At 40.2% G+C, this 23,549-nt stretch overlaps 1 protein-coding gene across 1 annotated transcript; it reads right to left on the reverse strand.

The window, feature by feature from the left end:
• Positions 1 to 403: 403 nt before the first annotated feature.
• LOC110685047 (probable linoleate 9S-lipoxygenase 5) lies at positions 404 to 20,992 on the reverse strand. Its single transcript, XM_021861513.1, has 9 exons — positions 20,407 to 20,992; positions 17,137 to 17,423; positions 3,396 to 3,636; positions 2,933 to 3,268; positions 2,730 to 2,815; positions 2,532 to 2,639; positions 1,849 to 2,153; positions 1,486 to 1,749; positions 404 to 1,394 (listed from the first exon to the last, which is right to left on the reverse strand). Exons 1-9 carry the CDS (start codon positions 20,708 to 20,710, stop codon positions 626 to 628), a joined length of 2,700 nt encoding a protein of 899 aa, XP_021717205.1. The 5' UTR covers positions 20,711 to 20,992; the 3' UTR covers positions 404 to 625.
• Positions 20,993 to 23,549: the final 2,557 nt, after the last annotated feature.

A 23,549-nucleotide genomic window follows, 5' to 3' on the forward strand; every position in this document is an offset into this window, starting at 1 on the left:
AATTACTTTGTTTGACAACTTGTAGCTGATGGGAAAATTGTTCTGAAATTTTGTAGCACTAATGAGCAGGTGGCTGACATACGTACTAAGGCACTTCCTCGAGCCAAGCATGATTTCTTCTGGATGCAAGTAGGAGTATGCAACTTTGAATCAAGGGGAACTGTTGAATGACTACTTCAAAGTTATTGCTACGGAGTAATATTTAGCTAAGTTTGTTTGTTAGTAGTAGCTTAGGAAGTGGGTTAGTAATTTTATGCAGTAAAATTAGGAAGTGGGATTATGTTCCTTATTCTTTAGTTTGTTTTGTTAGTGTGGTACACTATTTAAATTGATGTACTGTGCTTCTTTTAATTCAAGTCAATGAAGAATTAGCTTTGCTATCTACTGTATTATATTCTTGCTTCAACAATTTCTAGATAAAATGGAGACATGTAAATAGAAATTCCACTAGTAAAACTGTAAAGCCATATCTTATACACAAGATTTCAATCACAATTATCAAACTTTAACAGTTACCAATACTTTCTATGTTATTATAATTACCTTAAGGTATCACACAATAAATATTAAAATTCAAAGACTAATGATATATAGCCTCAATCTCGAAATCAAATATTGTCCAACTTCATATTGAGATGCTATTCGGAATTCCTTTGCCTGTAAGTCCCCCAACTTTGGTGTAATCTGATGTGTTTGGATACAGTAAAGTGTACGGAACTTTAACAGGTCCCAGTCGATTTTTGAGTTTCTTGTCATTGTTCCTTTCTGTGATATTCTTTTCAATATCTGATAGCTTCATCTGAAATCTCTGAAATGCAGCTAGTGGATCAGAATCAGATGTCCACTCAGGGGTATCCCTCTGCCCAAGGTAGATCTCATCTGTAGAGTGACGCGACAAAATTTCAATCAATGAAACACCGAGGAGTGTCTGAAATTGAGCTGTTATTGTTTTCAGAAAGGCTCTCTCAGGATCAGACTCTACTTCAGCATATTCTGGAGTGCCTGGCTGAGGCATAAATCGCCTGCTTACAGTAGGCCGGTTTGGGAGGTATCCTGCATAAGGATACTGTCCAAAATTGACAGCAGCATGGAGTGCAGAAGCAACCCATATGATGATTGTGCATGTCTTTGTAAGATCATGCCTGGTTTTCATTTCCGACCACCATGTTTCATCTTTCTTATCACCATGGCCCTCATAGCGGATTTCTTTCCACCACGATTGAAGTTCAGGATCTTTTTCTACTATGTCGTCTGTTGGGTAGTAGAAAGAGCAGTAATCATTCACCCATGTCTCAATTGCAGACCAGATTTCTAGCCCGTCAACTGCAAATGGATAATCCTCAATCAACAGCTTCAGACCATGGGGTTGGCTGGAATCCTGAACTGCTACCCCTCTGAAAAGATGCAAAAACAATGTGGTCAGACTGGGAAAATCATGGTACAAGCTGCACATTAGTTCTAAATAATATATCAGCATGGATATACCTTTTAAGGAGATCAGCAGGAAGTGCTTCGTCATTAAAAACCCAACTTTTGTATATAAATGAGGACATTTCCATTGCATATTTTGCTGGGAAGACTGTTCGTTCCAATACTCCACCAGCATTGATGAGGATTTGCCTAGCCAAGGCATTAATGTTCATTGTGTCGCGAAAATGGGGTTGCAAAAGCTTGTGAATTGGGTGAATAACACTCAACTGTCTATTAGTTGCAATTATAAATGGTTCTATTATAGCGTGGGTGTACAACCTGCAACAATAGTTGAGTGTTCTGGTAAAATTTCTGAAACCTGAAGTATCAATTCATGCATAAGGTCAATGTAGCGCCTTTGTATGGCAAGAATTTTACCAATGACATATGAGCTGATGAGTGCCAGAATCATTGACAGCCGAGTAGGCTTTAGCTAATTGCCACACTGAGGCTTCAACACCCTCTTCGGCAGGAGTATAAACTTGACTAACAGCACCATGTTTTTCACCCTGTGGATGAGGCAAGCTGAGTTCAATTCCCAATGGCTTCAGTGTACCATCATACTTCAGAAACAGGATTGTCCTTGTCGCGTATGTCTTTGTGGGAGTAGAGTTTATCCGCGATAGGTATGGCATCAAAGTATCATGATGATCTAATATATACAACCTGTTGCTTTTAATTGCCTGTGGTACACCATCATAACAGAGAAGTCGAGAATCAGCAAAGGGAAAATAAGAGTGTGTTTGGATTGAAGGAAATGGAAGGATAGGAAGGGAAGGGAAATGGAGGGAGAGAGTTTCTTTCATTTGGATAAAAATTTAGGGATGAAGGGAATTGGAGGGGAGAGAAATGGAGGGATTAAATTCCAAGAAAATGATCCCTCCAACAATGGAGAGATTTGGAAGGAAAACTCATCCTTCTTCCTTCCCCTTCCTTTCCCTTCCCTCCCCTTCACCTCCCTCCCTTTCTCTTCCTTCCCTTAACATTACCCAAACAAACTGTAAATAAACTTATCAATAAATCTATTATAAGTACAGACAGATTAGAAATGGCAGCCTTACTTTATCTGTGGAGTATCCATCCATGTTCTTTTCTATGTGCTCCCTGGTTATTTTACTGTTTTGATCGCCGTAGAGTTTTGGATCCAGCTTGCTCTTTGGAGGAAATTCCTACGAAATATATAGCCGTGTTATTTTATGAATGTAATTGCTAAGAGTTATCATCAAAACTATATGATTTATCAGAAGCTTTTATATTACTTCAAGACGACTGATGAGAACAGGATTCACTCCAGCTAACATTTCTCGACCAAACTCTTCATCAGTTCTCCAAGCAGAATCATCCTCTAAGATATATAACAAAATAAAGCCAATTTTAAGACAGAAATATTAGCCTTCACTCAATATGTTGATAAATAATTCGTAAAAAGATATTTTCAATGCAAATTCAAGTTTTATGATACCTTTGATCACATCAGGTATAGGGAATTTGAGAAAATGTTCACCATCACTTCGGATAAGTTCCTTAAGCATTTCCCATGGGACCCTATCTTTGAGTTTCGTGAGTGCCCCGTCTGGTAGCTTGAAACCTCCCTGGTAGAGATTAATGACATCTTCGAATGAGTCAAACTCATTAGGTGTTTTGTCACATATGGATTTCAGCTCTGGTAGTAATATCTGAACAAGAGATTTCAAGGCGTATGCCAGAAAATCTGAAAATTTGATGTGTCCAAACCGCTCATCTCTTGGAACATATATATCAAGACTAAGAAGAGGCAATCGGCTTTCTGTATTTGGATCTGCAAAACACAATTAACCAACTTTTGTTACAATTATTGATTGATGCAACGCAGCTAATACACTGAATACTACTGATTGTAAATATGATGCTAACTTCTCATAAGAAAGTACTGAATGTTTACTGACCAGCTTTTGTTGGTTTACGGCCTGTTTTCCCTCTACGTGGATAAGGGTATTCACTCGAGCCCCCAAGAACAGGACGCGCATACTCTTTTCCCTTGTCAGGCAATCCTAAGTCATTGTAGTAATCATAGTCGTATACTCTGTCCCATTCTTTAAGCATGCCTTTTCCATCACCTCGTAGATTCACAAGCTCTTCTTCCCTATATTTGCGTAGTGCTTCTGGTGTCTCATACGGAAGATAGGTCTGATGAAGCAAAGCACATAAAAATCATCAAAAGTTTCATACTATAGATATTAATGTGACAGAGTTACATGATTTAAATTTTTTCTTCATGATACTTTTTTCCCTCATAATCTCATGGTCACTCATTTTACTGCATAAGTTAGAAATGATTGTTACTCGTTCAGATGTGTTACTGAGATTATCAACGCAGTCCTTTGTTTTACTTGAATCACTCTCTTCCGTTTACCTGACTTATTCTAATCTGATTAGATATAAGGGTTGAAGTATGAGATTGAGTTTTACAGATTCTCAATGACAAAAATGTGTTTTCCCAGACCACTACAATTAGTGCAGTTTGATGTGGAAAAGAATTCTGTTAGAAAAGTGATGATGTTCTCTCAAAGCAATAGCAGAAATTTTCCATTTTAGTACTATGCAGAGACTAGAGACTTCCATTCCCTAAAATAACCACCTATTGGCTATGTTATTAGACATTAGTACTCATGTCACATGGTCACAGGATAACACGGTTAGGTGTCCAAGTATCAGGCCTTGTTTGGTTGGATGTAGGAAGTAGAAATTCCCATGAAATTTCAATTTCTATGAAATTGTAATTCCTAGGAATTTCCAAAAATTGTTTGGTTGAATGTAGGAATTTCCACTTCCCATGGGAAGTTCCACTTACATAGGGGGGACTAGGTAAGTTCATTCCTCTATTTTGTGGGAAGTGGAACTTCCTAGAAAGTCCCAATTCCTACATTATTGTCAACCAACCTAGCATGCATAAATTCATTTCCTAGGAAATTAAAATTCCCATGGATTTGTTTGTCAATCAAACAAGACCTCATACTCACCATACTCATAAAAAGATGGAATTTTTATTTTATTTATCTACAAAATCAATAGTTTAGTGCACATGCCTAATTTGTAGAAGATACACACTATGTATGTGGATTCAAATGCAACTGGATAAAACATCTTATCTTGTTTCTATAGTGTTAAAATGTGCTTTATTATGGATTAACATTTTTTTTATAAAAACAATGTTATGTGTTTTAGGATGATATTTGTTTCCTTTATACTTATTTGTTTATGTTGTGATTGTTGTCTATGTGCTTTTTTTTTTTTTTTGTGCTTTTATTATGATATTACTACACGCTTTTGTTCATTACATGTAAGCTCTTATTCAAAACTAAACTAGAATCACTAAATATACTGTCTCGAACAATATATTTTTTTTTTTGAATAGTTGTCCCGAACAATATATATTTCAATCTTTGACTTGTTCATAAAAAAAAAATTCAAATAATAAACAAGATATAATTGCTGGCAGAAAATAAAATCTAAAAAAAACTTTATGTCAGATTAGTTGCATGTACTGTACTGTAGAACTGCAACTGCATACAACCAACTAGGTGTAGTTTCTGAATTCTGATGCATACCCACCCTAAGTTATGCTCTAGCTCTACTATTTTCTTTGTTCACTAATTCTGTACAAAACACCATATTTGGTCAATCTCTCAAGGAACGAACTAATCTATGGATGGTGATGATGAAGATAAGGTGTAATAAACTAGCTTATTTCTCTATCACATTATTGCGAATCGGTCCATGGATCTTTGTGACGACGATGGTGGTTGTGCTAATGCTATAAATGCACTGACATTATAACATTATTGTACAAGTAGTCAATAATGCTAGCTCTGTCTCTGTCTATAAAATTGGTGAATGTATGAAGGTGGTGAGGCCGGTGATCAAGCAATTTACAGGTGGTAGCTAATATTGTAAGATTGCTGATATTGTTTAGAAATCCCCTCATATAACACACTAGTTTTTTTTTTTTTTTTTTTTTTGAAGCAATAACACACTTGTTTGGGGTAAAATTACCCCAGCCACGTGGCCCAATGGCTGAGCGACACGTGGCACCTTGCCATTGGTCAGCAGGGCACCAATCCCCTGCTGACACGTGTCCTAAGAACCCTAAATGGGGAACCAATTCTCCCCACTATAAATAGTGGGAGAGTTCTCATTAATGAGGCATTCAATTACCTTCAATTCCTCCCAATTGGCATTCAAGACTATCATAAATACATTTACGCTAAAATCGAGCAATCTTAATTGCGGAATTCTCCCATTACGCGAGAAGTAATTTTACGCTTTACACACTTTCTTCCTCCCGTACATCACTGACTTGATCGTCGAAGGCGGAGCTCCACCCAACCGGAGTCGTCGTGGTTTTGCAGGTACAGGCGGTCGAAGGGCATTCTTGGAATTGTAACTCTCCCGCAGGACACATCAATAAACCCCGAAACATTTGGCGCCGTCTGTGGGGAGAGTACTTCTGAGATGGCTTCTAACCCTGTACCACGGGATCAGGACAGGCGGCCATCGGCTGAGCCTGAGGTCCAGACGGACCATGAAAGCGGTGATGAGTACGACCTCAACACCTATGTGGCCCCAGACGGGTCCTTCAGAACAAAGCACACCGGTTCCAGGGATAAGAAGGAACGGGAAAACATCCAAGCTGCTCCAAGCAACCCAGCCGGCAACATGGTAGGGGTTGCCCAGGCGGCAGAGGATTCTGCTCCCGTTACTAGGAACGAACTCATGACCTTCATGAAAAGTTTCAAGGGCGAGATCTAGAACCTCATCCGGTCAGCTACTCCCAAGAAGAGTCAGCCGGCCAAGAAGCCTTCTTCTAGCAAAAAGGCTATTAAAGACCGGGTCCCTACCCCTCATCCAAAGCCGAAGGAGGGGGAGGGCCTCAAGTTCGATCAAAACCGGCTCCGCTTCCCACAAGCGGAGCTCAGAAAACCCATCCGGCACTTGCAGCCGGATGGTTCAAAAAAGATATTCTCTGACGCCCGGACGTTTCTCCAAGAAAAGAGAAGTCTGGCGTCTGCGTCGGCTTCAACATCGACCTTTCCAGATAGTTTCCGTGACACCTCTAACAGGCGTACGGGAACAAGTCTAAGGAGCCAAACGGGCGAACCATCCGCCCGGTCTGGACCCAAAGTGATCCAATCTGGTCTGTTCGGTTCGCCGAATGGGCTGGGTGGATCCCCTTTTACCCAAACGGGTCCGTTTGGCAGAAATACGCAGCAGCCGTTCCAACTCATGGATTGGCAGCAGCGCCTACTAAATCTGGGAGAACAGCCCTCGGCGTTCTCCCCTGAGATAACCCAGGCGGCACAGCCGGCCAAGATAAAAAACGTGTTGGTAGGCGCTTATGATGGTACCTCCAACCCTGAAGATCATTTAATGGCTTATTCCAACCTCATGTACCTACAGGGGTTGGATGATGTCGTCTGGTGTCGATGCTTCCCGGCTACCCTGAAGGGCATTACCTAACGCTGGTTTGGTAATTTACCAGCCGGCTGCATCAACAGCTTCAAGACCTTGGCGTACTTGTTTACGTCAAACTTCTCAATGAACATTCCGGCTAAAAAGACAAGCCTCGATCTGGGGGCAATACAGCAGGGTGACAGAGAAGGACTCCGGTCGTATGTCAGGCGGTTCAATCTGATGAGAATTCAGATTCAAGGACCGTCTAATGAAGTTGCTTATACAGACTTCTTTAAAGGTCTGAAGGATGGGTCAACTTTCAAGTTTGACCTCGTCCGGAAAAGGGTAGCCACCCTCCAAGAGGCGTTAATGGAAGCTGAAGCCTACATACAGGCGACGGAGCTTTGTGCCGTGAAGCAGTCGTCGGATTTCAAAAAATCCGACAGAAGAGACAGCCGGCAACAACAACAACAACAGCCGGCTAAAAAGGAAGAAAAGAAGAGAAAGGAGGTCTGGGCGGCATACCGATCTGGTCAGCCGGCTCAGAAGCTCAGACGGAAATCTGAACCGTACGTTCCCAAGTACGAGTTCACAAAGAACTACTCCTCCATCCTCATGGAGATCAAGGACCGGATGTCTCTCGACAAGCCGACTGTGATGAAAAGCCCCGTAGGCAGCCGGGACAAAAGCAAATACTGCCAATACCATGAGGATGTTGGCCATAACACTAATGGTTGCTATAGCCTCAGGCGGCTATTAGACCGTCTGGCTGATGAAGGGGCTCTAAAGTCTTATCTGCCCAAAGCCTAGGGAAACACCCTGGCCAAGAAAAGGCAGGCGGAAAAAGCTGTTCTTGCCAGTTCAGAAACGGATGAAGAGACAATCTTCACAATCGCAGGCGGCTTTGCCGGTGGGGGTCCCACTATCCGGGGCACCAAAGATAACACCAGGAAGCTGGTTAACCTAGTTGAGGAGACCCAGGCGTCGAAAGACATATTTCCTGAGGTCCTTATTTCTGAAAAGGACCGGGGCAAGGTCAGACGGCCTCACGATGACCCCATAGTCATCGAATGCAAGGTTGCCAATCAGAGAGTTGGCCGGATCTTAATAGATACCGGGAGCTCATCTGACCTAATCAGTTATCAGTGCTTGACCAAGCTCAAGTACAAATCCAATAGCATGCACCAGGCGCCCCACCCGCTTGTTGGTTTTGGGGGAGGTGTAGTGCATCCGGTAGGGAGCATAGATCTTCCAATCCGGCTGGGTGAAAAGGGGGAAGGACGCCACATGGTGATTAAATTCCTGGTTGTAGAAGAGCTTGCCGCCTACAACATGATTTTTGGTCGTCTGACCCTCAATGAGTCCAAAGCTGTCATCGTTCCTTCTCTCATGCTTGTAAAATTTGAAAAGGACGATGGTACAGTAGGTTCCCTTAAAGGGGACCAGAGGACGGCTAGGGAGTGCTATCTCTCTAACGTTAGACCTACTATGGGGGCAGCCGGAGACGGCCACCCCATAGACCTTGATAACTGCGATGCAGCAGTCCCGACTCCAAGGGCAGCCGGTAAGAAAAGAAAGGCGGGCCAGACGGATCCCGTCAAACAAGAAAAATAGCAATCACTAGCCGGGGAAAGGTCAGATGACCTACGACCTCAGCCAGCTGGTGACTGCATTGATGTCGTCCTCGATGACAGCCATCCTGAGAGAACTGTCAAGGTTGACAGAACAGAGCATGCCCAAAGGACAGTTACCCGCTTCCAAAGATCGACAATCTGGTCGACTCTACAGCCGGTCATGCTCTGATGAGTTTCATGGATGCCTATTCAGGTTTCCACCAAATACCCCTATGGAAAAAAGATCAAGAGAAGACGGCCTTCGTCACTGATCAGGGGTTATTTTGTTACAAGGTGATGCCGTTTGGGCTAAAAAATGCACCGGCTACATTCCAGCGCATGATAAACACCGTTTTCATCAATCAGATTGGCAGGAATGTAGAGGCGTACATTGGTGACATGATAGTCAAATCCAAGCTACAGACGGATCACCTACTGGACCTCCGAGAAACATTCGCCACACTCAGGCGGCACCGGGTCATGCTTAACCCAAAGAAGTGTGTATTTGGTGTTGAGTCTGGGAAGTTTCTTGGATTTTTGATCGATCAAAGGGGCATAGAGGCTAATCTGGAAAAAGTGCAGGCGGTCATTGACATGCGGTCTCCCCGCACTGTGAAAGAAGCCCAAAAATTGACCGGTTGCCTGGCGGCGTTGGGAAGATTTCTCAGCCGGTCAGGTGACAAGTGCCTTTACTTCTTCCAGGCCATCCGGAAGAGGTCTAGATTTGAGTGGGGAGAAGAGGCGGAAATGGCATTCCAAAAGCTAAAGCAACATCTGCATTCGTTGCCAAGGCTAGTGAGCCCCCTGCCCCGGGAGGTCCTTTACATGTACCTCGTCATCTCTAATCATGCCCTTAGTGTCGTTCTCCTCGCTGAGAGGGACGGTAATCAGCTACCGGTGTATTTCATCAGCCATGTGCTTAAGAGTGCTGAACTCCGGTACCCCATGATCGAAAAATTTGGGTTGGCCCTGTTCGTCGCAGTCAAACGGTTAAAGCCTTACTTTCTGGCTCACCCGGTGATTGTATATACAGACCAGCCGCTCAAGCGCCCAATGACCACCATCGAGTCATCCGGCAGAATGATCAAGTGGGCTGTTGAAATACAGAGCCTTGAGATAACTTTTGAACCCAGGCAGGCAGTGAAAGGTCAGGCGTTTGCCGACTTCATTGTCGAGATGACTAGGCCGGTGCAACCGGAAAATCCTGATCAGGTTTGGAAGTTATTTGTAGACGGTAGCTCTACGGTGAACAGCTGTGGTGCAGGCGTTATATGTCATTCTCCGGAAGGGGACAAGTTTGAGTATGCACTACGGTTCCGGTTCCAAGCCTCTAATAATGAGGCGGAGTATGAAGCCCTGCTAGCCGGTATACGCATGTGTAAGGCAGCAGGGGCAACAAAGATTGTCGCCTGCTCAGACTCTCAATTGATTGTTAGCCAGTACAATGGTGACTACGAGGCCACCCATCCGGTTATGATCAAATATCTGCAGGCGGTCAGAGAGGAGGCCGTGTCACTTGACGAATTTCATCTAAGTCAGGTGCCCCGGTCCGAGAATAATCAGGCGGATGCCTTTCCAAGTTGGCATCATCCGCCTCCTATGATGCACCGAGAACGATTTTTTGGGAAGTCATTGAGAAGAGAAGCATTGATCATGACCCCATAGGTATCCTGGACCGAAGTGCCACCTGGATGGACCCCATCCGGGCGTGCTTGGCAGACGGTACCCTACCGGATGACCCTTCTGAAGCAATGGTGCTCAAGAAGCGTGCTTTGAGTTTTGTTATGCATCATGGAGAACTTCTCCGGAAGGGTTATCTACAGCCGTTTCTAAAGTGTGTAACCCCTGAAAGGGGAAAAGAGGTTCTAGAGGATCTGCACGCGGGTTTTTGTGCCTCACACATAGGCGGCAGGTCCTTGGCCAGAAGAACCAGGCGGCAGGGTTATTTTTGGCCCACTCTTGAGGCAAACGCCATGGATTTGGTGAAACGGTGTGATAAATGCCAAAAGTTTGCCCGACTGATACATTGACCGGCAACTGACTTGACAGCCATCCATAGTCCGGTTCTGTTCGCAAAATGGGGTATGGACATTTTGGGTCCGTATACGCCTGCATCAGGCAGTCGCCGATATATTTTGGTGGCAGTAGACTACTTCACCAAATGAGTTGAAGTAGAGGCGGTCAAAGGCATAAAAACAAAAGACGTGATCTCCTTCATTTGGAGAAATGTCATCACCCGGTTTGGGGTTCCAATGTCTATGGTCTTTGATAACGGACCTCAATTCAAAACGCCTGTCCTCAAGAGCTGGTTGGGAGACCAAGGAATCTCCCATTGTTTTGCATCCGTTGGCCGTCCCCAGGCAAACGGGCAGGTCGAGGCCTTCAATAAACTGATCTCAGACGGTATAAAGAAGAAGGTAGAAAGAGCCGGTGGACTATGGGCAGAGGAACTACCTCATGTCCTTTGGGCCATCCGGACCACTGAAAAAGGGGCAACCGGTGAAACCCCATTTCCCATGACATGCGGCACTGAGGCGGTGCTCCCCATTGAACTTTATGAGCCAACGCTTCGCATCATGTTATATGATGAGGCAGCCAACTGGGAAGCCATGCGGCTTGCACTGGATGCTCTCCCAGAGCGAAGGGGCAACGCAGCTCTGCGTCATGAGATTTACCGCCTGAGAATGACAAGAGCCTACAACAAGCGGGTTCACAAACGACCCCTGAAAGTAGGAGATTTTGTGCTTCTCAAAATGGAAGCAACCGGTAGGGCCAATGAACAAGGCAAACTGACTCCAAATTGGGAGGGACCCTACCGGATATTTGTAGAAGTACGAAACGGCACATACCGCCTGGAAGCCCCAGACGGTAGAAAACTGCCTAGAACTTGGAATGTAAATAATCTCAAAAAGTACTACTTCTAGAAATTGCATAGTTTTTGTATATTTCTATAGAATTAATAAGAAAGATTTACTACATATAGTGCTTACATGCGCCATGTCTTGTGCTTAACACAAGTGGCTCCCTTTACTTATTTCCCATGCGCCCAGTCTTGTGCCCAACACAAGCAGGCCCGGAAATTTAATGAACCAGCCGGTGACGCCCATTCGGGTGAATTCATCGAAGAGAACATCTCCCATTTGGGTGAAAAATTGTTCTAGTGATAAAAAATCAGGCGGCCCTGACCGCCTGATTGATCCATAGCACCAAAGAATTGCGGGTTAGCATTCCCAAACATGCATCCGGCCCCCTCTTTGGATCGAGTACCATTTAAGGCTGATCTCAAAACAGACAGCCGGTCCCTAATGTCCCGCCTAATCAACTAAGAGAAGGCAGGCAGAAAAACATCTGGGTTAGACCAAGAATCTATGAAGGGTGTTCTTGCGAAAACCCAACCGGCAATTGTTAAAAACGGTTGACGCTTAGCACTTAGCTAAAACTTTAGCATTTGCGCTATAGCATATGGATAGCCGCCTGGCACCATTTCGTCTATACCAGTCTCCTATCTAGGGGCAATTACCTACCATAACCCCAACAAGTCATGCGGAAACACATTCATTCAAAAAGCATGCGGAAAAACATTCATGGTTTACACAAGGCAAAAAAAATATATAGAGTTGCTTGCAAAGACTCAAACGGTAATTTTACCGCCTGGGTTCTCTTGTCTACCCTCGTAAATTTCTTTGCCTAGTTTAAGAAGACTCAGACGGTAATGGTACCGCCTGGGTTCTCTTGTCTACCCTCGCAAATTTCTTTGCCTACCTTCACAAATTTCTTTGCCTAGTTTGCGAAGACTCAGACGGTAATGTTACCGCCTGGGTTATCTTGTCTACCCTCGCAAATTTCTTTGCCTACCTTCACAAATTTCTTTGCCTAGCTTGCGAAGACACAGACGGCGGTTATGCCGGCTGGGTTTTCCTAGCTATCCTTGTAAAATTATCAAAGCAAGAAAGATGCGACATTCAAAACAACAAAAAGGAAAAGAAGCAAATTCATTCAAAATCGGACCAACCGGTTGAAATATAGCAGAAATAACCGGCATAGCCGGTGAAAATGTTAAAATTGTTTACAAAAAGATAAACCGGCACAGCTGGTGAAAATATCAGTGCTCAAAATAGAAGACAATAGCAGAGTAATCCGACCCTTCCGGCGCTATTACAAGATAATGCATGGCGCGCAGGCCGGGAGGTCATTGCTACTCTACATTCACTGTTACCCGGTCGCCATGACCTTGGCTCCGTTCCGGATGAGCTGGGTCGGTGTTGGGGACGGAGCCGGGAGCAACCTCATCCTCGACTGTTGTCTCCAAAGCAGCCGCTTCCGCCTGCATTCTCTGGAACTCGGCTTCCACCCATTTCTCATATGGTTCGGGCCCCGGCTGGCCCTCCTCTTCAGCCAGAATGGCCAGGTCTGCATACTTGTAGGCCAGCTCCCAGACGTTGTAGTCTGCACCCGGCTGGATGATGGAGAACGCCCTCTTCATTCTGTTTTGGCAGTCCTGCTCATTCTCCTCGATGAGCCGGCTCTGATCAGCCTCTAGGGTGGACTGGAAATTGCGCTGAGCTTCGGCAGCCTCCTTGACCAGGCAGTGATTCTCTAATTGCAGCCGTTTGCTGCTCTTCTCCGCCTGGTCGAGCCGCTTGAGGGGCTCTTCATGCTTTTTCAGCTCCTCTTCAGCGTTATCTAAGGCCGCCTGGAGGTTATCCATTTTGAGCTTTTGCTCCGAGAGGGCCTTTTAGAGGGACTTGACCTGATCCGCCTGTTGCATGATTATAGCTTTAGTTTCTAAGTCATGCACAATCATGGAATAATGAGCGACGCTATGCGCGTCATCCGCAGAACGTTTGGCTCTTCTTACCTCTTCCTGTTTGCGGATGTAGGCCTTCTTAAGCCCCTCCACGCGGAGCAGTGCCTGCAACAATCACACAACCGGTATTAATTGAAAGACCGGATGGGTTTATTACAAATTATATGCCGGGTGGGTACTCAGTGACTTACATCGGCCAGGTTGACCATAACCCGGTCGGCATTGAAGGTATTGATTCCAGGAATCGCTTCCTTCTCGTCCCGGCTCTCAGCATGGCCCGGGCGTATTGAGCAGCGTCCGGCCAGCGTGGTGAGTTATCTGCACCAGAAACAGACGGTGAGAATGCTGTGTACGCTCCACCAACGGACAGCCGGCTGATCGGAGAATCTCCCGGCTGCGAAGAGGAGTACGATTTTACCCGCATGGATATGTCGAGCAATGTGAGAACAAAGGGGTTTGTACCTTTTTGGGATGCCTTTTGGCTTCCAGAAGCAGATGGACCGGTGGCGGTCCTTATTGGAGTGGCCTCTAAGGCCTTCTTAGTGTTAGACCCGCCTGGGGTCTTTATTGATTTACCGCCGGTTGTAGCCCGGTCGGTAGAAGCAGTTCTTGGCACCTTGAGTGCCAGTTCTCCAACAGACGGCCTTGGTCGGATCTGTTTTTGCAAGGAGCGGGGAATAACACCCCCATCCTAAAACAAGACCGCAAACGGTTAGATGAATAAAACAGCTAAAACAATATCTAAGCCAATCGCATAGAGAAGGTCAGGCGAGCTAACCTTTTTAGCCGCCTGAGCGGCAAGTTTCTTCTCCAGATTCTCCTTTCGAATATCTGAAGCCTTTCTTGCGGGTGTCTTGGGGGAGGGTAGCATCTTCTTAGCTTCTTCTGCAAAACGAAAATACATCCGGTCAGAAATATGAATTTTACATTGCAATAAAGAGAAAAAGGTCAGCCGACAATCAATTAACCGGCTAGGGCTCGTAACCTTTGGTTTTCCACATGCTGCTAAGCCCGCAGGCGGACAAGAAGCACTCGTCCTTGAAAAATTCGTGTTTGGGCACCCAGTTCTTGGGTACCCTTTTTATCTCTCCGGATGTGAGAGAGGTAGAGGTCAGCTCGAAGAAACCAGAGTCCAGAATGGCCATCCGGTCGGTATCAGGAACAGGGGGCAGCCGACACTTTTGCCCCAAAATCTCTGGCTTCCGGTTGTAGGTCCGGTACTCCTTGTTCTCCTCTTCAGACGGAGCTTTGACCAGATAGAACGGTTCTTCCAGTCCGACCACTTGGACGGCTTGTCCAAGGTCATCATGTATTTGGGGTGAGTAGTCAAGGTATACCAGGCCCTCCAGCCGCCTGGGCTCCGGCTCAAATAGTGCATATGGGCAAACGCCTCCCAGCCGGGGTTGAGACCCTGCATCTCGCAGGCGGCGATGTACCCTAAAATATTCACCCAAGAATTTGGGGTGAGCTGCCAAATGCCAAGGCCATACCCCCTAAGTATGGCCCTGATTGTGTTGTGAAGGGGGAAGCGGACGCCGGGTAGGAAAGTCGCCTCGTAGCATCCAAACCAGCTGTTAGCGTTGGGCTGGTCATCTTCCCATACAACCGTCCCGAACTCCCCCGGCACGGTCATCCTGTACCCTTCACCAAGCGGCCGCCTGGTAATAAAGTCTAGAAGGGAAGACCGCATGAGGGTGCGGTCCTTTAGGGAGACGGCGATCATGAGAGGATCGTTTCGGCTTTGCCACGAAGGCCTCTCCGCCTCCTCACTATCCTCTGATACGGTTAAGTAGCTAGAGCTACTGCTTTCAACCCGTCCGTCATCGAAACCGGCTGGGGAGTTGGGAGCATCATTGGCAGCTCCTGGCTACTCAGCCTCCTCAGCCGGAGAGGTCTCCTCGTTGTAGGAGCCCAGAATGCTATCGCTTGGGGTGGCGGGGGTACCGCCGGATGGTTCTCTAACCTCCCCGTTTGGGCCTTGAGTTTCAGGCGATAACTCGTTCGAGTCCCCGCCTCGGTAATTGGGGTCCATAGCTGTTCCCCTAATTCTGGCCATGGTGTCCTGCACAGACACGGAGTCGGTCGATACAGGCGTTGAAAAGGGGTAATTCCAAAGATCAGAGGCGGCAGATCCAGTTCTAGACCCAGCCGTACTAATTGATCGGCTGAGTTCACAACTATGGTCCGGGTATGGGTATAAAGGGTCCATCTACCTACGGGACTTGTAAACAAAAATGCAAGCAAAAGACTCAAACGGAAATACATGGAAAAGCAAGAAAGAATAGAGACGGTACCTAAAGTAAAGTGTTGAAAGCCTCAAGAAATTTCTTGGGGATGCTTGCGAAGACACAGGCGGTTTGAATACCGGCTGGGTTCTCTGAGGTACCCTCTCAAAAATCTTTTGCTAGCTTGCTACTGCACAGGCGGTTTGGAAGCCGGTTGCTCTTAGAACTATGAAGTCTCCGCGTGCTCTGAATTTCAAGTACCGGATGCTCTGAAATGCCGGATGCTCTCAAAATTCAAGAAATTTCACGAAGTTTGTAAATGAGCTCTCCTGTGCTTCCTCCCCTATTTATAGGGGTTGTTCCGGAAGGCGAAGGGGCGCGACCTTTCCCCTTCTGCTTTTCCCTCTTCCTTCAGTTAGAATTTGAAGGGGTTTCAAATTCAAATTCAAAAAAAAAAAAAAATCTCCGTCAGCTCTCTTCTCAGGTGCCACGTGGCGCCTTGCCACGTCAGCACCTGAGAGGGGCAAATGTTTGGGGTAAAATTACCCCAGCCACGTGGCCCAATGGATGAGCGACACGTGGCACCTTACCATTGGTCAGCAGGGCACCAATCCTCTGCTGACACGTGTCCTAAGAACCCTAAATGGAGAACCAATTCTCCCCACTATAAATAGTGGGAGAGTCCTCATTAATGGGGAATTCAATTACCTTCAATTCCTCCCAATTGGCATTCAAGACTATCATAAATACATTTACGCTAAAACCGAGCAATCTTAATTGCGGAATTCTCCCATTACGCGAGAAGTAATTTTACGCTTTACACACTTTCTTCCTCCCGAACATCACTGATTTGATCGTTGGAGGCGGAGCTCCACCCAACCGGAGTCTTCGTGGTTTTGCAGGTACAGGCGGTCGAAGGGCATTCTTGGAATTGTAATTCTCCCGCAGGACACATCAATAAACCCCGAAACAACACTAGTATTAATGTGTTAATCGTATATATTATACAACGTAACGTTGTTATTGTTTTCCCCTCTTGAATTGGTCGATGGATTAAGATTAAGTTGGAAAGTTATTTTATAAGATTTATGTATTTTGTTATCTTCGTGTAGCACACCAGATAATTAATTTGGATACGATTATACTAATATATCTACTATCAAAAAATTAATAAAAATGTAGATATTACTATATATATTGTTTCTTTGACTTATACTGTTATACAGTATAAAATAAAACTCATAATAATCCTTACAAATCATTAATCAACCAAAAACTGACGTCTATATATAAGAAAGAAAAATTAAAAAAAAAAGGAAAATAACATAAATCAAATTAAGTTAATTTTAATTATAAAAGTTTGATCAAATAGGGCACATGAAGTAGGGTGAGAAATAAAATAAGTCAAAAATGATAGACCTAAATATAAACTAATGCAACATAGAGTAATTATTAGGTTGTAATTATTATATTTACGGTACTTACACCAGTTTTTCGTAATATATATGTAGGCCTACGTATATATACCCAGGTGTATAATAAAAAGGTGTTGATCATTGAAAATGTACTAAGCATATTTATTACTCCATACCTTGTTAGAGAAGAAGACGCGATTGTATTTGTAACGATGAGCAGGGTAAACCCAAGAATTGCAGACAAAATGTACAGGGCCATGTCCTGGAACATCTAGCGTTACAGTTTTGAGGTAAAATTGACTATGATGATGATTTTTGATGATAAAAGCACCTGGAACACCCAAATTGTCATGCCACTCAAATGTAATATTGAATGTCATTTCTCCAGCAGTTATTGGTATTATTGTTGATACCCATTTTTCTACGTATGCTGATTTCCCCAACTTTCCTCGTAATCCCTTTCCTGTAACAAATATGCAGTACGACCGTATTGTACACATATCAGAGAATTATCGCAACAGAACGTTATTATTTTGCTAATAGACGTCTTTAGTTTGCATATTATGATATTCTGGTAGTACTATATATGCAATTGATGTGTGTTTTATTAAATTGGTAAAATTTTACCGTGATCATTTGATCATTTGAAAAATGACTACCACATTTTTTAAAATTAAACGGTTTTAATATAATGATTTTTGAATCATTTTTAAATGCTAAAATTAATTAAAATTCATTTTCCTTATTTTGGGAATTTAATTTAAATTTTGAAAATTAATTATTCTAATTTTTGATTTTTTTTTTTCAAATTAATTTATGAAATTAAGTTTTAATAATAATTAATAAAACTAAAAATCAGAAAAAAATAAATTAAATATTTTATTAGGAAATATTAAATTGAAATTTGATTAATATCTATTTATATTATATTACTATTTTAAAACCGGAAGTTTAAAGGACACTTGTTCTCTTTTGGCTTTTATTTTATTTTATTTTATTTTTATCAACTAAAGTGTAAATAAATAAAAAATTTTAAAACAAAATCTCTTTTTTATCCCAAACACTTTAAAAATACAATGATCAATTTTCATTTGTGTTTTTAGTTCCTCTAGATTTCATTATATTTCACATTACTTTTCAATTACACAAAAATTTAATAATTTGTCTTCCCTCTCTCTATCTCACTTTTTACTCTTTCTTTACCCTCCCCTCTCTCTACTATTCCTCTCTTTCACCTTCAATCTATAATTTATCTTCAGGAATTTTTTTAAGAAATTTGTTACTAATAAAATCTATAAAAATTTCAAGAAACAATAGTGGTATTGAATTTAAGGAAGCAATCTAAGGTAAATTTTCTTAACTTTATTACAGTGCTTTTTTTTTTTAGTTACTTAAAAACTTTTACAATGACTTTAATCAAAGGTAAAATTAACTAAAAAAAAAAAGCAATTTTGTGAAAGATATAAAAAAATAAAAGGGTAATTTTGGTTAAGGAACATGTTAAATGTTAATTAAAGTCATTGTAAAAGTTATGATAAAAGCTCTAAAAAAATAAATAAAAAATAAAAAATTATTAACATAAAAAAAACATTGAAATTTTAAACGTACTTGTATTAAGAAAAAAAAAAGTTAAAGTATGTTGCCCTTTGGACTTTGGTTACAAAAAGTAATATAACGACAGAAATCTAGAAAATACTACGTAGCTCATTAGGATTTTTGGTTTATTTAATTTAAATCAGGTAAATATAAAGCTTAATATAGATTATTATATGTTTCTTTACCATCCTAAGGAGTATTATTGTATTAAGTAAATGTAGATAATAATAATAATAATAATAATAATAATAATAATAATAATAATAATTAAACAAAAAAAAAATCATAAATCATACTAATTAAATGAATATACCAATAATTTGTTCGAGAGACTTGTGGTACTCCTTAATATTTATGATGATGGAATTTCATGTCAATTATGTCTTTTTCTTAATAAATCTCTATTATTACTCGAACAACGTTTTAAAGTAGAAATACATAATGATATCTTATGAAGAAAAAATTTATGGTGGTAGACGAGACCTTAAGACACTTCTCACAAAAGTTACAAATAAAATCATATAAGTACCGAGGTGTCAATTTGGATGATTGGATTAGGTATGATGAGGTTGGGTCAGGTCAATTTTTAAAGTTGAGTCATGCTAAATTATTGTGTCCACGCGAGTTCAAATCTGAATCGGATATTTTTCGAGTCGGTTTCGAATCGAGTTGGGTCAGATGTGATTTTGACACCTCTACCATGTAGTATTCCCTCTGAATCTATTTACATCCGAAGTGTTTTTGATTAACAATTTTCTTCAAAATTAAAAATTAATATTTTAATAATACGTATTTATTTGAGCATAATTTCTTCTTGTAGTATATTGGTAAATTTTTATTCAAGTTTCTCTTTATTCATATAATAATAATGACTTTAAATGAGACAAACATATAAACAAAGGGGTGGACTAGAACTGTATTAGCTACTAGTACTAACCAAATTAATTATTACACTCTTCGTCCCTCAAAGATTTCCTTAGTGGTCATGTTCACTTTTTAAGGGGAAGGCAAATTTAAACCATATGAATGCATGGGAAACAAAGAAGATTAATGAGACAAAATAAAGTTTTTCAAAATAATACTACCTCCGTTAACGATTATTTGCAACATATACTAAAAATGAGTGCTAACTATTATTTGCAACAAACTTATTTCTTTTCTATTTTAGTAACTTTTTTCTGTTAAAATGACAAAAATACCCTCATTTAAAAATTATTAACACATAATATTACACATAATTACAAATTATTATAGCTCTAATCTAAATTAATTATGTATGTCTTCCCACCCTAATAATCAGATTAATCTCAATTCATCTCCCAAATTATCTTTCTCTCTCCTCCTTCATCTCTCATTTCCTTTTCTTCTCTCTCATCAAATTCCAAACCTTTGTTAAAGGAGGTTCCAGATATGGTTGTTCGTCAGTGGTTTACTTGTATTTGTGGGTGAGTTAGCAGGTTTGTGGGGGTGCATTGTGGGTGAGTTTGCTGGGTTCGTGGGGGTTGGTTTTGGTGGTAGTCGAAAGGTATCATATATGGCTAGAGTAGTTGATTGTGGACTAAAATAGGTATCAAAACCTTTCCAAGATATATAACGACATAAAATCACCCATATGCATGTGAAATTCAATTGGGTGGGGTGCCCAAAAAAAAAAAAAAAAAAAAAAAAAGAGCAATAATTTTAAAATGTATACTCCAATCCTATACATGTAACAATTAGGTCCACTAACATATTTTGCAGGCTAGAATACAGAACTCAGGTATTCAATCTTTTCATTTTGAACCTATGAACCAAATAAATTGAGTTCATTTTTTAAAGTATGGGTTGAAGGAAAGCCAGAGTAACCTTACCAGGGTCAGATTGATCGGCACTAATGAGTTGCAAGGAAACACCCTTGCCAACAAGCTCATGAATACGATCAAGAAGCGAGGCCAGGACATCGGTCAAGTCGAGCACATTCTTTTTCATCAGAACGACTGTCCCTCTAATCTTCTTAATGTTACCATTCTCATATGTCTCGTTAGTATTGTTGTTACGGGAATGGTGTTGGCTCTCTTCGCCCACACCATTCCCGACTTTGTAAACATTTTTTCGGCCGCAGATTAATATGTCTGCGGCCTTATTAATGATGTTTGAGCTGGGAGGAGAACTCATCTTTAACTTCCACCGTGGAAGTTGGAAAGAGAGAAAAAAAGGACAAAGGGGATTACTTAGTTGTAGCAAAAGTAAGATGTTTGATGTGAGGAGAACAGAGATCCTTTAGCAGCTTTATTTATTTATACAAGTACATGAAAATTTTACATACTACAAAGTATTTTCTTCTTTTTTTTAGTATATGCCCGTATATCAATTTTTATGAGAATAAAGGACGGTGGAATATTGTGCTTCCTCCATTTTTTTTTTTTTTTTTTCACTCCCTCTTTTAAATATATGTTTCACTTTATTTTAGCAGGTCTAATTAAATAAATGCTTTATTTTTATTTTTGAAAACTTACAACAAACTATATATAACTTATACTAAAGTAATTGCCGCTGACATCATAACTATTTACGCGGCAGCTTCTTATGAAAAAATTTCCTCCAAAATTATTATTGACATCATTTTTTTTTTCTTAAGGTAAAAAGTTAATGTTTGGAAATGATTGACTAATTAAATATTTTTCTAAAATCTTTTATGACTATATACAATTTCTATTCAAATGAATTAAAATTAAATGATTGACGGGTGGTACAGTCTCTTTCACTTTTTTTTTTCTCTTACGTAGTTTTTTTTTCTTAAAAAAATCTCCTATATTTTACTGTAATAGTGATTGTAAATTTTGGATTTTACACTCTTAATTAATTCTTCAAATTTTCTATAATAAATCAAAAGGGAATGCTAACATTTTTAAAATGTTATTATAGCTATGAAGTTAATTAGAATAATTAACATTATCATATTTTTTTTTATTTTACCTCCATTAATCTAACGAGAGGGATCACAATTTATTATGTTTTCCTTAAACAAGTAAATTTTTTATCATTAAAACTGTGCATCACATAGGATTATATATATATATATATATATATATATATATATATATATATATATATATATATATATATATATATATATATATATATATAATACTAAAACAGACATCATGGTGATGTTTTTTTTCCCCTCCAAACCTATATTTGTCTTTTTTGTTCCTTATACCTTTTTTTTTAATTTAACCATTTTTTTAGGAAAGTTTTTATTATATTTGGCTAGAATCTAAGTATTTCCTATTGCTCCTTTGATAATTATTTCAAGTTTTCAACTATAAGATTGTTTCCTATGATTCAAGATTAAATTTATCAAATTAATTTCCAAGGTTTAATATTCTTTTTAAAATGAGTCAACACTTAATCTTATTTAGTTTTTCAAGGCAGGTGTTTTCCTGAATAACTTTCACTACAATTGAAATCATTTTAATCTATTTACAATATCATTTACTTTATTAAAATGATTTCAAACACTTCTTTCTTTGCCGATTTTTGAATGATTGACATACTACCATAAATAGAAAGGAACCACCATTATTAAATTTATATTTTCATCAAAAACGTTAATCTGTTGTCTTTTTATACATATACATAGTGTTGGATGAGCTAAAAAAAACTTTATATAGTTTTTTAAAAAGTTTAATTTAGTAATATCATTTACTTTAGTAATATTTGTATGGGAGCTAAACTAGTATATATTTTATTATTTTATTCCCTATTATTGGTCCACTCATATTATATTTAATATATTTTATGCATATTCTCTCTCTCCTTCCCACTTATACCTACTTTTGCTTTTTCAAAAAAAAATTTATTCTTTAATCTACCACAACACTTCAATCATAAATTAATGTTTTTCTACTATTCCTCCTAAAGCTCCGTGTGAAATATAACACTTAATTCAAATACGGAAAGAGTATTAAACCATCAAATATTACGTACAACTAATAGTGAACAGATGAATTATATTATTAAGCATCGAGGAGAGAAGTTTTCAAATAGGCACAACAGTCAACATGATATGAAATTTGATAAATAAATACTCCCTCCGTGATCCATCTCACATTATAGTTCCTGTTTTCCTATTATAGAGATCCAAAATGTTATTCTTGTTTCTATTTTTGAATAGTATGTAAACACCATTATACCCTCCTTTTTTAAAACTTTATTCATTGTACTTTCTAAATTATCCTTGAATTTTCCATTTGCTTTGTACTTTTTTCTACTTTCTCTCTCTAACTTTTGTCTATAATTGTACTTTTAATTTCACTTTTTTTTAATGTATTTCATCCACTTTCTCCTCCCATTTCTTAAAGAGAAGGTATTGGGTGCGGCAAGCCGCACCAAACAATTCGTGCATCAAGTATTATATATGATATGCAGTATTTGATATAGGATATGTATTATTTGATAGAGCATATATACAACTTGTTGGAAGATATGTGTTATTTGATAGAGGATACGTACTGTTTGTTAGAGGATATGATGTAGTATTTGGTGGAGGATATGTGTTAGTTGATAGAGGATACGTACAGTTTATTAAAGGATATGTAGTATTTGATGGGGGATATGTAGTATTTGATAGAAGATCTGTACAATTTGTTAGAGGATATGTGTTACTTACTAGAGGATACATAAAGTTTGTTGGAGTACATATATAATTTTTTTAAAGGTTTTTATTAGTGGGAAGTGCTCGATGGATTGAAGATTAAGCTGGCTCGAGTTAAAGTGTATGTGGAACACGTTCGATGTTGATTTGTGGGGTTAATGACGAATAGTAACCTTTATCTCTTTATTAAATGAAAATTAAGGTATCGATTCCTTATTTGAAGATCGATATATCTTTTTATTTTTCCTTGAATATTTCTCATATTTGTTTTTGGGTTACATCTTCCTCCGTACATGAATCACGTTTCATATGATTCTTTGCACGTAAAATGGCTTGCGCTACTTTGCACCTTCCTTG

The sequence above is a fragment of the Chenopodium quinoa genome, unplaced genomic scaffold, assembly GCF_001683475.1.
Source record: "Chenopodium quinoa cultivar QQ74 unplaced genomic scaffold, ASM168347v1, whole genome shotgun sequence".
In the NCBI taxonomy this organism is placed as follows: Eukaryota; Viridiplantae; Streptophyta; class Magnoliopsida; order Caryophyllales; family Amaranthaceae; genus Chenopodium; species Chenopodium quinoa.